At 39.1% G+C, this 18,784-nt stretch overlaps 1 protein-coding gene across 2 annotated transcripts in view; it reads right to left on the bottom strand.

Annotated features, from left to right (window-relative positions):
• The window catches only part of GATAD2B (GATA zinc finger domain containing 2B), a 37,168-nt gene extending 34,838 nt beyond the window's left edge, over positions 1-2,330 (bottom strand). For both annotated transcript variants that reach the window (XM_019955053.2, XM_019955064.2), the window contains exon 1: positions 2,091-2,330. In XM_019955053.2, coding sequence (XP_019810612.2) covers positions 2,091-2,128 — 38 coding nt within the window. In that variant the 5' untranslated portion in view covers positions 2,129-2,330. The remainder of the gene's footprint in view (positions 1-2,090) is intronic.
• Positions 2,331-18,784: the final 16,454 nt, after the last annotated feature.

Below are 18,784 nucleotides of genomic sequence, written 5' to 3'. Positions count from 1 at the left end.
AGCAAGAATGCTGCTTGAGACAGAATGGTGCTTAGCATATGGCAGAAACAGTAAACAGGTAAAGATGAAGTGCCATACCCAAGAAGGAGAGTGGCAGGAAACGAGGTAGGAGAGGTAATCCAAGGGCCAAACCAAGGGTGTATCTTGAAAAAAGAGCCAACAGAAACGCTGGTGTACTGGATGAGAAAAAGTAGTCAAGCATTACTCCAACACTGTTATCTCCACAATGAATGATCATGTTTTTTATGAAAACGGTGAATAACACAATATGTTTGGAGGAAAAATGAAAGATGTAGTTCTACCATGTTAAGTCTGCAATGCCTATTAGACACAAGTCTAGAGTTAAGAGGAGATGTTTGGCTGAAGACACAAATTCAGGAGTGATAAACATACAGACAGAATTTAAAGTCACGGGGTAGACAAACTCATTTAAGAAGTGAATGCAGGGACGTCCCTGGTGGTCCAGTGGTTAGAACTCCACAGTCCCAGTGCAAGGGGGCAGGGTTCAATTCCTGATTAAGGAACTAGGTTTCACATGCCATAGCTAAGACCCGGGGCAGCCAAATGAATAAACAAAAAAAAAAAAAAAAGAGAAGAAGAAGAAGTGAATGTAAACAAGAGAGGAGGTATCAGGGCTGAGCTTTGGGGGTACTCCAACATTTATAAATTGAACAGAATATCTAGCAACTAAGATTGAGGAGCGGTCTATGAGGTAGGAAGGAAACCAGGAGAACATGGTGTCCTAGAAGCCAAGTGCCTTTTCCCCTACAAATCTAGATCTCTCTAAAAGATCTAAACATCTCTGGAGTCTCTCCACTCTTTCCAACTTTCCTGCCATCCCTTAGTTCAGAACATCATCTTTTCTCTCCTAATCTATAGCAAATATTTTAAAAGATCTTATGGTCTCAGTACCTAAGTCCCTCGCCCCTACCTTTCATTTTCCATATAGCCAGTGAAGTGATCTTTAGGAAAAAAAAGAAAAGAATCCAATCTCATTATCCCATATTTAATATCAAAGACTCCTCATTATCGCCAACACTGGCACACAGGTCCCTACATCATCTTGTCCCAATTTACCTTTGCAACCTTGTGGTCTGCTACTCCTGCTCTTAAGTATTTCATGAGCTAGGCCCAACTACATATTCTTTCATTCTTCCGAGCTCTTCTGTATGCTACTTTCTTTCCCTAGTAAATCCTCCAACTCTTACTTTAAGACTACACAGATATTTCTTTTATTAATAGGGTGACAATATGTCTTGGTTGCACGGGACAGTCCCAATTTACACCTGGTGTGCCCTCCTGATGGTAACAGTGATTCTTTCACCTTTAATAGTGCCATTCTGGAGGGTAAATTAGATGGCTGTCCTATCTATGAAAACTTCCCTGTTCCCCTAGGCAGTTTTTTCTCCCGCTCTGTTCTCAAACCATTTTTGAACACGTCAGTACCTGTCTCATTACTGAATTACTCGTCCTTTTCCCTTTAAAAACTGTGAGCTCCCAGGGGGTCTGGAACCTTATGTATTACTCATTTTCTTATCTCTTGCACCTAATCTGTTCATAAAACGCAGTCAAAAATGTCGGGTTTCAAGGAATTCTATCTCCTGTAAATACTCAGAGAGAAGGTAGTCAGAGGAGAGAAAGAGTATGGTGTTGGGCAGCAAGTCTGAAACTGGGAGCCAGTCGCAAGAAGGGGTAATCTGTTCCAGGATTAACAGCAAAGGGTAGATACAAGAAGAGGAAAAGAAACTTGCACTCAAAAGAGGGCCTGCCACCAAAATGTTTTCAATCTATTAGAGAAATATGTTATACTTTCAAAAATTCTTATTTCAGGTATTACAAAGAAACATTCCAAAGTTACATGTTTAAAAAATATTAAAAAGCTACTGGAGTTCAGAAAAAACCTGTGCAAGTCTAGGAAAATGTTTATGAAGCTGGAATTTAATTAGTTCAGGATACTGCCATCCTTATGGGGCAAAGATATAACTGAACAGTAAGCTCCTTACCATATCTCTATTTCCCTAGTTGCAAACAAATTCCCTATACAATATTAATATGTTTAATAAATGCTTCTGATGATTAATATAACTTACATTAGTTTTTTTAGTCTGCAATGTACTCTTACACACATTACGTTTTATATGAGGACAACATCTCTGTAAGACAGGCAGAGTAGTAAAACTGTCTCAGTTTTATAGATGAAGAAATCAGGCTTCCTGGGATTTGTAGACTAGGTTTCTAGCTTGCCAGTTTCAATACAAACTCATCTTCACTTTCTGAAGAGCAATGCTACTCAAACTGTGGTCCACAGACTGGTGCTGGTTCATGAACTGTTTATTACCGCTCTGCAACAAGATAAGCATAGAAATTCAGAGTAAGCATTTAGAAATTTGTATTTTAATTTGACAGAGTAATTTTATGCCTGTTGAATCTAACAAAAAAAATACTGGGCTTGAATTTGGATATCTCTTTTCCAGTAATTCATCTCATTATATTTACAAAAGTATTGGTCTATGCTACCTATATTAGAAAACCAAACAAAAAGTTGGTCCTTCATCACAGATGGTTTGGAGAAGTATCATTATAAAGGGGAATGTAGATCAATATGTCACTCATGGATGGAACTCAATAACTTTAACTTTGTCATTTTCCTTTTACTTTATATCCATGTTTTGCTAAGTATCATTTTAGACCCTGTATCAGAATTACTTTAGATACGTGTTTAAAATAAATCCTCCCAAGCCCATTTCAAAGTAATGAACTGGAATTTCTCGGTGAGGAGCCAAGAAATCTACATTTTATCATGTTTTCCTGGTGGTTATTAGGTACTCCATATAGTTTAAGAATTATTGTTCTAAACTTTCATAATAGAAACAGGCAAGTAAGTAACCTAGGGAATATATAATTAAATAAAGGAATAGAATGGGAAATTCTTGAAGAGATGGGAATACCTGCCTCCTGAGAAACCTGTATGCAGGTCAAGAAGCAACAGGTAGAACTGGACATGGAACAGTGGACTGGTTCAAAACTGGGAAAGAAGTATGTCAAGGCTGTATATTGTCACCTGCTTATTTAACTATATGCAGAGTACATACATCATGTGAAATGCTGGGCTGGACAAATCTCAAGCTGTGATCAAGATTGCTGGGAAAAATATCAATAACCTCAAATATGGAGATGACACTACCCCAATGGCAGAAAGCAAAGAGGAACCAAAGAGCCTCTTAATGAAGGTGAGAGAGGAGAGTGAAACAGCTGGCTTAAAACTCAACATTCAAAAAACTAAGATTATGACATCTGGTCCCATCACTTCATGGCAAACAGATGGGGAAGAATGGCAACAGTGACAGAATTTATCTTTTGGGGCTCCAAAATCATTGGGGAAAATGACTGCTGCCACACAATTAAAAGACACTTGCTCCTTGGAAGAAAAGCTATGACAAATCTAGATAGTATATTCAAAAGCAGAGACATCACTTTGCTGACAAAGGTCTGTATACTTAATGCTATGGTTTTTCCAGTAGTCATGTACGGATGTGAGAGTTGAACCATAAGGAAGGTTGAGTGCTAAAGAATTGATGCTTTCAGACTGTGGTGCTGGAGAAGACTCTTGAGAGTCCCTTGGACAGCAAAGAGAGCAAACCAGCAAGGAAATCAACCCTGAATATTCACTGGAAGGACTGATGCTGAAGCTGGAGCTCCAATACTTTGGCCATTTTAAGTGAAGAACCGACTCCTTGGAAAAGACCCTGATGCTGGCAAAGATTGAGGGCAGGAGGAGAAGGGGGTGACAGAGGATGAGATGGCTGGACAGCATCATCGACTCAATGGACATGAATTTGAGTAAACACCAGGAGATAGTGAAGGACAGGGAAGCCTGGTGTGCTGTGCAGTCCATGGGGTTGCAAAGAGTCAGACACAACTAAGCAACTGAACAACAAGGCGTTAACCACGTTTTTCCAATCTCCTTCAGAATTTATCTATTATATTCCGTTCTTCTTTGGGCAAAGTAGAGAAAATGTAGGCTTTCTTTAGGAATGTTATGCTTAAAACAATATTTAAATAATAGTTGAAGAAAACAAAAAAAAATTTCCGTTTTATTAGAGGGCACCAATAACAACAGGTGGTAGGAGAGAGGAGTTTTAAATGGTTGCAACTTTTCACACTACTCTGAAAAACATGATCTCTTAGGTACATTTCATACACACTACTCAGGAGAGCCTCTTTTCAGATAAATGGTTTTTTCAAGTGATATATTCACCACACAAATTTGCAAACAGTTGGGGGGAAGTGCACTTCAATAAGAAGCAAAGTAACATGGTGTGCATTGGGGACAAAGGAGCAGGGGACATAGAAAGGTGAGTAACATTTGAGTGAGGCTAAATATCAAAACTATGGGCTAAGAACCATAGAAACAACACTTCATTTAACTCTCAAAACACTCCTATGAATTCCATATTATCTCCAGCCTATGAATGAAGTAATTGAGACTTAGAAAAGCTAAATATACCTGTCTAAAGTCATATAATACACAGGAGGAGCGTGTGCGCATGCTCAGTCGTGTCTGACTCTGCGACCCCATGGACCACAGCCCGCCAGGCTCCTCTGTCCAAGGAATTTTCCAGGCAAGAATATTGGAGTGGGTTGCCATTTCCTCCTTCAGGGAATCTTCCTGACCCACAGATTGAACCTGCATCTCCTGCATTAGCAGGTGGATTCTTTATTTACCACTGAGCCACCTGGGAAGACCCTACAAATATATAGGAGAGCCATGATTAAAACCTATCACTACACCAAGGAAGTGGGTTTTCAACTCTCATGTCAATTTTTTTTTTTTTAATTGATGGTGGTCACTTGTAACATTCTATCAGTAAAGACTTATTCAATTACTGTCTGCCATAGGTGAGTGTGAGTGATAGTCACTCAGTTGTGTCCAACTCTGCAATCCATGGAATTCTCCAGGCAAGAATACTGGGGTGCGAAGAAGGCAATGGCACCCCACTCCAGTACTCTTGCCTGGAAAATCCCATGGATGGAGGAGACTGGTAGGCTGCAGTCCATGGGGTCGCTAAGAGTTGGACACGACTGAGCGACTTCACTTTGACTTTTCACTTTCATGCATTGGAGAAGGAAATGGCAACCCACTCCAGTACTCTTGCCTAGAGAATCCCAGAGATGGGGGAGCTGGTGGGCTGCCGTCTATGGGGTTGCACAGAGTCGGACACGACTGAAGCGACTTAGCAGGTAGCAGGTAGCCAGGAGAGAGCGGAGGACAGAGAAGCTTGGTGTGCTTCCATGGAGAAGCAAAGAGTTAGACAGGACTTAGCAACTGAAAAACATCAACAATGAAAGGAAAGTTTAAGTAAGCCATAACTAATTTCATTCCTTTTCTTGTATGTGTGTATTCTGGAAAATATAGCTATTTAAAATGTTTTTATGTTAACATGCAATCGATTTGCTATTCTTATTTTTAAATAGTTTAATTAATAAATACGTCTTTTTAATTTCTCAGCTTTTTAAAAAAAAAAAAGAATACTGGGGTGGGTTGTCATTTCCTTCTCCAGGGGATCTTCCCAACCCAGGAATCGAACATGGGTCTCCTGCATTGCAGGCGGATTCTTTACCATCTGAGACACCAGGGAAGCCTACTAGTAAGAAACATTTCTAAGTATAAAGACAGGTCAACTTAAAAAGTATCAGCAGATACATGTTTGACTTTATTTTATAATATATAGACGATACATTAGAATATGTAATGAATCCATACACCTTTTCCAAAGGAATACACGAGACAGAAGTAGCAATAAATTATAAATGACAATCATCAATCAGATGAAATAATTTAGATGAAGCTTCTCTCTCTCTCAAAGAGATGGGGCCTGGGAAAGTGGTCAGGATGGAACTACAATGTGCTTTTAACTTTGTATGAAGAATAAAATTCAGTTCCATGTTGCTGAACATAGTTCTGTTTTTGCCAAATAAATCTACTTCAATTACTGTCTGAATGCTTTATTAAAACTCTGCCATATGGATAAGAAAGCTGTGGTACATATACACAATGGAGTATTACTCAGCCATTAAAAAGAATACATTTGAATCAGTTCTAATGAGGTGGATGAAACTGGAGCCTATTATACAGAGTGAAGTAAGCCAGAAGGAAAAACATAAATACAGTATTCTAACGCATATATATGGAATTTAGAAAGATGGTAACAATAACCCTGTGTATGAGACAGCAAAAGAGACACTGATGTATAGAACAGTCTTATGGACTCTGTGGGAGAGGGAGAGGGTGGGAAGATTTGGGAGAATGACATTGTAACATGTAAAATATCATGTAAGAAACGAGTTGCCAGTCCAGGTTCGATGCACGATACTGGATGCTTGGGGCTGGTGCACTGGGACGACCCAGAGGGATGGTATGGGGAGGGAGGAGGGAGGAGGGTTCAGGATGGGGAACACATGTATACCTGTGGTGGATTCATTTTGATGTTTGGCAAAACTGATACAATTATGTAAAGTTTAAAAATAAAATTAAATTAAAACCAAAAAAAAAAAAAAAAAAAAAACTCTGCCATAGGCACAACATATGAGAACAGTAGTGCACACATACAAATTATTTACCATATACACACTCTCATAAGCAGAGTAGTAAAACCAGAGAGATTTTAATTCAGTGGCCTGTGAGGGTAACCACTTTTTTGCGCTTTGAGGAAATTAAGAGCTGGGGGGTGGTCATGAAAGGGCAATGGCAGTGATCTGTAAGCCCTAGGAGAGACTCACAAATGTTTTTGGCTTCACAAAAATTTCTCCAGAATATCCCTCAAGGATATTCACAGCTCTGTATACTAAATTAGTCATAACAGAGAAGGGAGAATGTTATAAGTAGTAACCTAGCCAGATATTTATTCCACAAAGAGTAAGTTTAACAAGTTTCTCTTAATGAAAATTCTTATACTTTAAAAGGGGCAAACATAACCATACAATTAATTCTACCCCTCAATGGGGCTTCAGAGATTAATAGGCTCATGCCTTCTACTTGCAAATGTGAGCTGAATGAACTGCAATTTGACTTCCACCAAACCAGAAATTGTATTTCTAGGTCCTGCCAAAGATCACAGAGCAATGGTTCTGTACTGCACATCTCCAAACTACCCTGATGCACACCAGATAGCCAAGCTCCTTCCAAACTATCTAATGCTTCCTACAGCCAATCATTTCCAGCAACTAACTCGACACTTTCCTAGGATGGAAGCTCTCTACCTCGGTTTCCTAAAGGAACTTAAACATATACAAACCAAACTGCAAAACAAATTCCTCAAACGGGGGTAAAACCCCTAAGGAAAGACAAAATGGCTATAGTGTATGTTAGATGCGACAAAGAGTGAAGCTATCTTCTAATGTACCATTTTACTGGATCATCTTAGACTCTTCCACATAATCCTGGAGATAACAATCTCTGGTATTCATCACTTGATGGAACAGAAAAGGTTGTGGACGAGGGCTTAAGAAGAGTAGGCATCAATGTGAATATCTAAGTCCTATTAACTATTTCTTCTTCTTTTTTTTTTAATATTTATTTTTATTCATTTGTCTGCAGCGGGTCTTAGTTGTAGCATATGGGATCTGGTTACCTGACTAGAGATTAACCCAGGCCCCCTGCATTGAGAGTGCAGATTCTAAGCCACTGGACCACTAGGGTAGTCCCCTCTATTAACTATTTCTCATTAAAAGGAGGTTTAGAAAACAGGGAACCAAGAGAGACCACCTGATCTCTGCATAGGACACAGAGCACAGCATAGCTTATACTACAATATATCTACGATATATCTAGCAATATTATCAGTCATAGGTTAGAAATTAACATGACCCAACTATAGAAGACACTGCCAGATTACTAGAGTGTTGACCAAAATGTTCATTTGGGTTTTTCCAGGGACTGTCACAAATATCATTAAAGCTATTACAAAGCCCCAAGCCTGCAAAGAAAGAAGCTGAGATCCAAAGAAACCATAATTCACTTTTATCAACTTTCTGCTGAGTCAAGACTTACTCTCCAAATGAAAGATGCAAAAATCACATATATGACACAATCAGAATCTGTCTTGGGTTTCCCTGGTGGCTCGGTGGTAAAGAATCCACCTGCCAATACAGGAGACACAGGTTTGATCCCCGGTTCAGGAAGATCCACATGCCATAAGCCAGGTGCCGCAACTATTATTAAGCCTGTGCTCTAGAGCATGGGAACCGCAACTACTGAACCTGTGAGATGCAACTACTTAAACTCATGTGTCCTTGAGCCTGTGCCTCGCAACAAGGAAAGCCACTGCAATGAGAAACCTGTACTCACTGGGTCGTACTTAAATTGATCTACACTGAAACCAAGGCACATTAACCCTTTCACCTAAATCTTGATTTATTTTTCTGATACAGCATGCATTTGCTTATTTTTGCTTTTCTCCTTCCTCCATTAAATTATAAACACCATGGAATGAGGGATCTGTCTACTTTGTTCACTGCTATTATCCTCATTTTTGAGATAACTTCTTGGAATGTAAAAGACAACACTAAACAAAACCACTCAATGATTATGTGTTAAATGAATAACTGGACCCTTCATTTACATGATGTTTTGGTAGGGGAAGAGGGAGATGAGACTGAGCAAACTATACAGTTCTAACTTAAGCAGAACTGATTCATTTCTACTATTTCAGGATTATTCAGCCTTCTTACTAGTTGGAAGACTTATGATGATTATTCTCTGTGTAAACATCTTCCCATTTCTAGAGCAAGAAGCCTCAACCCCTGTACAATATCCCACCCACCCTCATTCTAGGTAGTCAGTGCAGTTTTTGCTTTGCATTTTTCATTTTCATTCACCTCCTTGGGTCACATTAGAGAAGGTTATGGATCAGATACACATACATGGGTAATCAACACCAGGGCACCAAGAGCTCCTAAAATGATTTTTGTGACTATGATTTTAGAATGGGAAAATATCAACACAGGGCATCTTCAATAAAGAAGACCCTTAAGACCCTTAAGGGCTTCCCTTATGGTTCAGCTGGTAAAGAATCCGCCTGCCATGCGGGAGACCTGGGTTCGATCCCTGGGTTGGGAAGATCTTCTGGAGAAGGGAAAGGCTACCCACTCCAGTTCTCTGACCTGGAGAATTCCATAGACTGTATAGTCCATAGGGTCACAAAGAGTCAGACACGACTGAGCGACTTCCACTTTCGCTTTATGACACTTACAGCAGGAAAGAACAGTTTCTCAGCTGGCTTCCTGCTGTTTCAATTTATTTTCTATTAAATCTGATAAGCCTTCTTGAATATAATACTTTCCACTATTACTTACTACCTGGCCCCCTCTACTCTGCCCACCTAACCAAGTTACTCTGCCCCAATCTTCCAAAAGACAGCCTCACTTTTACATATGCATATACTACTCTCCTAGTCCTTCCCCTGACACACTTCTAAGTATAAATTCCTGTTCTTTATCTGATAAAACATATTCCTGAGTTAATTAATCCTATCCAAGTACTTATTCTTCCAATGTCCTGATACTGTGGCTCACTGCCCATCAAAATTGATTCCCCCTCCTCCTTCCACAGTAATGGAAATACTGGCTACCCTAGATGTTCGGCTCACTATATTTCCTAGGTTCCCTTGGTGATTGTTAGGCTACATTCTTGCCAATGCAATACAGAGAAAGTGATATGTGCTACTTTCAGCCTAAAAACTATAAAAAGTAGGCAAACTCTTTCATGCTTTTTCCCATTCCTATTGGCTGCCACACAGTTTCAAGCCTGCAGACAAGGACAATACCCTAGAAATTGATCCTCCTGCTAGTGGTATGAACATTTCTTGGGAATTTGTTGGATACACAAACTCTCGAGCCCCATTCCATATCCATGAATCAGAAATTCTGATGATAGGGACTAGGAACTTTCTTTTATGCTTTAACAAGTCTTCCAGGTAACTCTGATGCACACTACAGTATGAGAATCATTGTTCTAGAGATCAGCATAAATCAGTATAAATAATCAGTAAATCAGTATAAAAGAACCTGAGTTCCTGAATTACCACATGAAATAACAGAGCATCAGGAGGCAATCACTTTGGGCAATTACAAAGTGTTTTACAAAGTGTAATTACAAAATTACAATTTGTTTCAAATTGTAAAAAATACTTTCTATTTTCTTTGAGCTCCTGCATTTTTATCTTTGTTGCAACTGTTAGCCATATTCTCCCAGTTTTTAAAACTTTTTGGTCTCAGGATCCCTTTAAGAGGACACTCCTAGGGACTTCCCCAGTAGTCCAGTGGCTATGACTTCATGCTCCCAATGCCTGTGTTTGATCCCTGGTCAGGAACTAGATCCTACATGCCATAACTAAAAGAGTCTTCATGTTGCAACTAGAGGTCCCATATGTCACAATGAAGATCCAAGATCCTGCATGCGGCAACTAAGGCCTGGTGCAGCCAAATAAATTAATATATATACATATGAAAGAGGACACTCGTAAAAATTAAAACTCCAAAGAGAGTTTGCTTGTAGGCTATAATATCAATAGTTACCATATTAGAAATTGAAACAGAATTTTTACAGTATCAATTCATTAAAAAATAAGCCCACATGCCACATTAATATAAATAATATATCCTTTATTACAAAATAACTATTTCTCCCAAAAAAGAACAATTTAGTGATACTAGTGGCATTGGCAACCCACTCCAGTGTTCTTGCCTGGAGAATCCCAGGGACGGGGGAGCCTGGTGGGCTGTCGTCTATGGGGTCGCACAGAGTCGGACACGACTGAAGCGACTTAGCAGCAGCAGCAGCAGCAGTGGCATTATTTTACAATGTTGCAAATCTTGTTAATGTCTGGCTTAAAAGACAGCTGGATTCCCATAGCTGTTGTTGCATTCAATCTGCTGTGATATGTTGTTTTACCTGAAGTATACGGAGAAAAAAATCTGGTCTTAAACAGATACATAGTTAGAAAAAGAAGGGTATTTTTTTTTTAAAGCCTTTAATGAATTCATTATTTAAAAAACTTTTTTAGCTCTGAAATGATTTTAAACTTAGAGAAAAGTTGCAACAATAGTTTTGAGAAGTCCTATACACTCTTCCAATGAGTCAACTCTGGCGTGCTGCAATTCATGGGGTCACAAAGAGTCAGACACGACTGAGCGATTGATCTGATCTGATCTGATACACTCTTCATTCTGTTCTCCCTAATGTTCATCTCTTTAAAAAAATTATTAAAATTGAAATATTTTTAAATTAGTTAAATTTTAATTAAAGTATAACTGCAGTGCCAACATCTTTTATAACCATAGTATAACATTCTGAAACCAGGAAATGAACAGTGTCGATACAATACTATTAACTACTCTACAGGCCTTATGCAAATTTCATCAGTTTTCCTACTCATAGCCTTTTCAGATCCAAGATACAATCCACAATCCCACACAGTATTTAGTTGTCATCTCTCTTTGGTCTCCTCCAACCTGTGACAGTTCACTAGTACTTTTTTCTTAAATAATGTTTATTTGTCTCCATCAGTGTCTTGGTTGCAGCACATGGGATCTTTGTTGCATCATGTGGGATCTTTCACTGTGGTCTATGGATTCTCTATTGTGGCACACAGGCTCTCTAGCTGAGGAATGAGGGCTTAGTTGCTCCAAGCTACGTGGGATCTTAGTTTCCTGGCCAGGGATCAAACCCACGTCCCCTGCATTACAAGGTGGATCTTAACCACTGGACCAGGGAAGTCCTTTATTAGTCTTTCTTTACTTTCAAATTTTTGAAGAGTACTAGCCAGTTCTTTTGTAAAATGTTTTTCACTTTGGATTTGTGTAATGTTTTCACGTGATTACACTGAGACTATGCATTTTTGGCAATGTCACAAAAGTGATGGTGTGCCCTTTTCAGTGTATCAGGAAATGTGTTGATATATTGAACTATGGGTGTTGTTAACTTTAATCACTTGACTGAGGTGTCTGCCAGGCCTCTCCACTGAAAAGTTATTATGGGAGATACCAGGGGTTACATTAAATTCCATTTTGCATCAAATTTCCACCTACTAATTTTAGTATCTATAGATAATACCTGCCTGCAACAATTATTACTGTAGTACTTGCCAGATGTTTCCAAAATACTTATATGTTAATCTGAATTTTTACTGTGATAAATAGCTGTCCTCATTTCCCCATTTATTCAAATATTTATTTACCACAATATGGACTTGTGCACATTTATCTTATTCCATGGTTTATAATCCATTATTATCTTTATTTATTTTATTCTTTAAATTGTCCCCAGATTTGGTCACTGGCAGTTCCTTCATGTTGGCTCCCCAGTTTTTTTTTTTTTTTTTTTTTAAAGCATTTCATTACTTTCTGGTATCACATGCTGTTTCAGACTCATGTGAATTTTTTCTTTTCCTTAATCATTTCTCTAAGGAGTTCTGGTTCCTTTTATTTCAGACGGGCATCTAGAAACCAAGAACTGATGTCAAATGTGCTCACTGCTATGGTGAACAAGGAAACAGACACACGCACACATAAACACACCTCTGCATCTTTTTCTATATTTATCTGTATATATGTGCATATGTATGTATACAGATTAAAACTCATATGAGTTCATACTGATGTGTGTGTGTTAGTCACTCAGTTGTGTCCAACTCTTTGGGACCCCATGGACTGTAGCCAACCAGGCTCCTCTGTCCAGGGAATTCTCCAGGCAAGAAAACTGGAGTGGGTTGCCATTCCCTTCTCCAGGGGATCTTCCTGACCCAGGGTTCGAACCCAAGTCTCCTGCGTGGCAGATTCTTTACTGTCTGAGCCACCTCATATTGATGCTGCTACTGCTGCTAAGTCACTTCAGTTGTGTCCGACTCTGTGCGACCCCATAGACAGCAGCCCACCAGGCTTCCCTGTCCCTGGGATTCTCCAGGCAAGAACACTGGAGTAGCTTGCCATTTCCTTCTCCAATGCATGAAAGTGAAAAGTGAAAGTGAAGTCCGCTGAGTTGTGTCTGACTCTTCGAGACCCCATGGAATGCAGCCCACCAGGCTCCTCCATCCATGGGATTTTCCAGGCAAGAGTACTGGAGTGGGGTGCCATCGCCTTTTCCGCCTCATATTGATGAGTGGTACTCTAATACTCTTTTTTAATTGGTCAGAATTGTGGATATCTTCATTTTTGATATAGTCAAAGCTCAATACACATGGCTAAAGGACTTGAATAGAAATTTATCTAAAAGATACACTAATGGTCAAAAAGTACATGAAAAGATGCTCAACATCATTAGTCATTAGAGAAATGAAAACCAAGACCACAGTAAGATACCAATTCATACCTACTAGAATGACTACTGGAGAAGGATACGGCCACCCACTCCAGCATTCTTGCCTGGAGAATTCCATGGACAGAGGAGCCTGGCCAGCTACAGTTCATGGGGTTGCAAAGAGTCGGACACTACTGAGCGACTAACATTACATTACATTTGGATGACTATAATCAGAAAGTTGAAAGTAAGTGTTAGTGAGAATGTGGAGAAAGTGTAATCCTAGTATACTGCTGGCAGGAATATAAAGTGGGATATCTGTTTTGGAAAATGGTTTAGCAGTTCCTCAGAAAGTTAGGATTATCAAAAACAGAATTACATTTGTCCCAGGAATTCCATTCATAGGTAAAGAACTGAAAACAGGTATTCAAACAAAAACTAGCACAAAATGTTCACAACAGCATTATTCACAATAGCTAAAAAGGTGCAAATAATCCCAATTGTGAACTGACAAATGGATAACCAAAACGTGGTATATTTCCAGTGGATATTATTCAGGCATTAAAAGGAATAAAGTACTGATACATGCTACAACATGGATGAATCTCAAAAACATTATACTAATACTAATGGGAAGCAAATGCTTAATGGGCACAAGTTTCCTTTTGGAATGATGAAAATGTTCTGGAATTTGACTTAGGTAGTGGTTGCAAAACTGTGAATGCACTAAACACCACCAAATTATACAATTTAAAATTGTTAATTCAGTTAAGTGAATTTTACTTCAATTAAAAAAAAAAATCAACCAGTTTCTAAAGGTTAGCTGCAAAGTGAAATCTGAAATTTTATCAATAAACTTTTCATACTGTTATTTTAAAATCCACTTTAAAATCTTATACTCTGAATGGATCTTTTACCCAAGCAGGGTATTTTTACATCATGTATTGATCATCTGAAAAATTCTGATCCACTAGAGGTCTATGGGGTCGCACAGAGTCGGACACAACTGAAGTGACTTAGCAGCAGCAGCAGCAGAGGTCATTCTGGTCATCGAGAGGAAAATTTCAAATGCCAATACAGTTCATTATTTTATATATATATATATATTTATTTTTTTTTTTTAATCACATTTGTCCATACCACAACCACTCTCATCAGAAAAGTATTTAAGTCCTAGACACTGTCAAACTCATGGTTTAATTTTTACTTGAATTTTATCATGAGGCACAAATACAGTCAGGTGCTTTCCTTGAAAAATTTCAAGAGTATGTCTGCCAAAAACCTAAATCTAAAGAGCATAGTTCACAGATTATTCTTTTCTTTTTTTAAAACTTTTTTAGGCCAGGCCATGTGGCATGGGGAATCTTAATTCCCCAAGCAGAGATTGAACCCGTGCCTCCTGAATTGGGAGACGCTTTCACCACTGGACTACCAGGGAAGTCCTGGATCAATTAACAAGTAAAAACAATGTTCTATGAAGAAAGCAGCTAGGTAGCTTGCAACCTGATTGCACTATTCCTTGAGGTAACCACTGTACCTCAATATGTAGCAAAAGTGCTTTATAAGGATTTCTCACTTTATCACACAAAATATTTGAAACCCATGTTCTGAAAAATCATGATTAAATAAAATTTATTTTTATTGCTTCAAAAACATTGCTATCAAGAACATTCTTAAGTGAAACAAGATTTTTTTTTTAAAAATCGCAAATTTAAACTGCATGGCAATGAAGAATGACTACTAGAGTACAGTTTAGTGCCAATGTGTTAATTCATCATACTAAGGCATCACAGCAGTTTCACTCACCACTGCTTCTGGATCATCAGTGCAAATGTCAACAAAGGGAAAAAGGCAAAATAATGCCTCTGTATTACTGTGAAACAGTTTTCATCATGAGACTCCCTGTAAGGGTCTCAGGGATCCCCAGGAGTCTGTAGACCACACTTTGAAAACTCTTGGCCTACTCTAACTAACCCATTACTTTAATAGGTAACCTATTAATTCATACTATTTTTCAGGTTTAATGCAAACTCCTTGGCAGCAAACCTCTCTTCTTTCTTTGTACTTCCCTTATTACCCACTACTATGAAATGCCCTGACAGACCATGAAAGTACTGTTATTGCTTAACCAACTCCAAATGGTACTTTCCTTCACCTAACTCATATCAGCTACGTCAATGGACCTCTTCCCACTATTCCTCACACTACAAAATCTCATTCCTAAAAACCTAAGATGATTAATTCTTCTAGCCTATTTTAATTACTTCCCTTTTGATTTCCAGAACTTGCTTTCTAGCTCACTTTTCCAGGAAAAAACAAAAACAACAGACTCTTGATCTAGAAGTCTGAAAACTTTTTCTGTAAAGGGCCAGATAATAAATATTTTAGACTCTGTGGGCTAACTTCTCAACTCTGCTGCTGTAAGCAAAAGTGTGTAACTGTGTTCTAATAAAACCTGATTTATAAAAACAGGCAGTAGCTGTAGTTTCTGACTGACTTCTGATCGAGGCTCTTCCAACATATAGGTTAATCAACCCAGTGTAACACAAAAGATGCCAAAAGTTTAAAAAGAGGTAGTTACTGACTGGCTAAAGAAACTAATAGGAACATTGAAAACAGTATACCCAAAACCAATAGAAAGGAATATTAGTAACAGCTGCTAACATTCACTGAGCTCTTATTATTTGCTAAGCACTTTCATGCACTGGAGAAGGAAATGGCAACCCACTCAAGTGTTCTTGATGGAGAATCCCAGGGACGCAGGAGCCTGGTAGGCTACACAACTGAGCGACTTCACTTTCACTTTTCACTTTCATGCACTGGAGAAGGAAATGGCAACCCACTCCAGTGTTCTTGCCTGGAGAATCCCAGGGACGGGGGAGCCTGGCGGGCTGCTGTCTATGGGGTCGCACAGAGTCGGACACGACTGAAGCGATTTAGCACCAGTGCTAAGTGCTTTACAATGCATTATCTCATTTAAATCCTTTAAAGGAGGGCTTTAATAATTTAAGTAATTCTCCTTTTACACAAGAGAAAACAAAGACAGCTAAGTAACTTTTCAAGGTCTTAGTCTGTAAATAGCTAAGCCTTAGTCTGTAAATATATAAGACCTGTGTTTGAGGTCTCTCTTACTGCAAGCCCATGCTTCTAATCAACAGACTATTCTATCTTTCCAAACTGTTAAGACAGTAATTCTAAATAAAAGCAGACACACTGTCATTGTTTACCTGTTGAGTTTAGTACACAAACCTTGACTCACATCCTTGAATGAAGAGCCTACATGACCTAGTCTTAGATGATACACTGTTAGGTCTAACAATATACACCAAGGACCATAAAGACTCCTACGTTTGAATGTGACAGATTACGATGTCCTGCCTAAAAACAAAACTGATGAATAGGAGGTAAGCAGCCCTCTCCCACTGTCATCTTATAATAAATCAGCCCAAATATATTATTTTATACTAATATATTTTATAAAAATATATTATAAAGAATTATAGTAAATCAGTTTAAAAGTTCTGATATATACCAAAGAGAGGCTGACAGACATTAAAAAAGTTAAAATGAAGGAGACAAGAGGTGGTCAAAAGGCATATTTTACACACTCTTCAAAACTACTCTTCAGTCACTCCTAAATAGTAACTAGCGCCTTTGGGAATTAAGAAAAAAATCTTTCCTTTAATAGAATCTGTTAACTTATGCCTCATTGATTATAGGAGTATGTCAAGGCTGTATATTGTCACCCTGTTTATTTAACTTCTATGCAGAGTACATCATGAGAAATGCTGGACTGAAAGAAGCACAAGCTGGAATCAAGATTGCCGGGAGAAATATCAATAACCTCAGATATGCAGATGACACCACCCTTATGGCAGAAAGTGAAGAGGAACTCAAAAGCCTCTTGATGAAAGTGAAAGTGGAGAGTGAAAAAGCTGGCTTAAAGCTCAACATTCAGAAAACGAAGATCATGGCATCTGGTCCCATCACTTCATGGGAAATAGATGGGGAAACAGTGTCAGACTTTATTTTTTGGGGCTCCAAAATCACTGCAGATGGTGAGTGCAGCCATGAAATTAAAAGACGCTTACTCCTTGGAAGGAAAGTTATGACCAACCTAGATGGCATATTCAAAAGCAGAGACATTACTTTGCCAACAAAGGTCCGTCTAGTCAAGGCTATGGTTTTTCCTGTGGTCATGTATGGATGTGAGAGTTGGACTGTGAAGAAGGCTGAGCGCCGAAGAATTGATGCTTTTGAACTGTGGTGTTGGAGAAGACTCTTGAGAGTCCCTTGGACTGCAAGGAGATCCAACCAGTCCATTCTGAAGGAGATCAACCCTGGGATTTCTTTGGAAGAATGATTGCTAAAGCTGAAACTCCAGTACTTTGGCCACCTCACGCGAAGAGCTGACTCATTGGAAAAGACTCTGATGCTGGGAGAGATTGGGGGCAGGAGGAGAAGGGGACGGCAGAGGATGAGATGGCTGGATGGCATCACTGACTCGATGGATGTGAGTCTGGGTGAACTCTGGGAGTTGGTGATGGACAGGGAGGCCTGGCCTGCTGCGATTCATGGGGTCACAAAGAGTCGGACACGACTGAGCAACTGAACTGAACACTGATTATATAACTATCTAACCATAACATTATCCCTACTAATCTGCTTCCCAGTACAAAAGAGAAAAGTTACAAGTTAAAGACTGCAAAAAGATATTCTATGAAACCTATCAGTCTAATAAGCAAGCATCACATAGAATTAAAACAATATTATATTTACACACCTGTAAAATGGCTGGTTCCCATGGAGGGGATTACAAAGTAATAGTGTAAGAGGATAATATTAACTCAAAAACGCAATTATTACCTCTAAGAACTAGGGAATCCCACAACTCTGAATGAATCTTTCTCAAGCCTCTATGTTTGAGCTAGGCTGGTCTCTGTTGCTATTTTGTCTTCTAGTATTCAACTAACAGCGGGGGTGGGGGGGAATCTCTCTTAATTCAAAAGAGACATTTGGAAGAGTAGACCTCAGCTACTTGTGGTGGGGAAATAACTGAGGGCAGACTAGGGAATAAGCAGGCTAGCCACTCTGCTAAGTCCCAACCAGCAACCCTCAAAGTACAAATTCATATGCACCTCCTAACACTTGCACCAAAACTTACGTATCAAAGAGAAAAATATACACAGTATACTAAAATATTATTGCTTGTGAAAACTTGGCAAGAACACAAATTCATGAGCTATAATACAAAGAATCAAAAGACTCCAAACTGGTGGTCAGAGGTTAAGAATCCACCTGCCAACGCAGGGGACATGGATTCGCTCCCTGGTCCAGGAAGATTCCGCATGCCATAGTGCAACTAAACCCGCAGGCTGTGACTACTGAAGCCCGCACACTCTAGAGCCTGAGCTCCAGAAGAGAAGTCAGTGAGATGAGAAGCCCACAAACTGCAACTAGAAAGCAGCCCCCGCTTGCTGCAACTAGAGA

The sequence above is a fragment of the Bos indicus genome, chromosome 3 (genome assembly GCF_029378745.1).
Source record: "Bos indicus isolate NIAB-ARS_2022 breed Sahiwal x Tharparkar chromosome 3, NIAB-ARS_B.indTharparkar_mat_pri_1.0, whole genome shotgun sequence".
Lineage (NCBI taxonomy): Eukaryota > Metazoa > Chordata > Mammalia > Artiodactyla > Bovidae > Bos > Bos indicus.
Note: the sequence above shows the minus strand (reverse complement) of the source record. Positions and strands in the feature narration are given on the sequence as shown.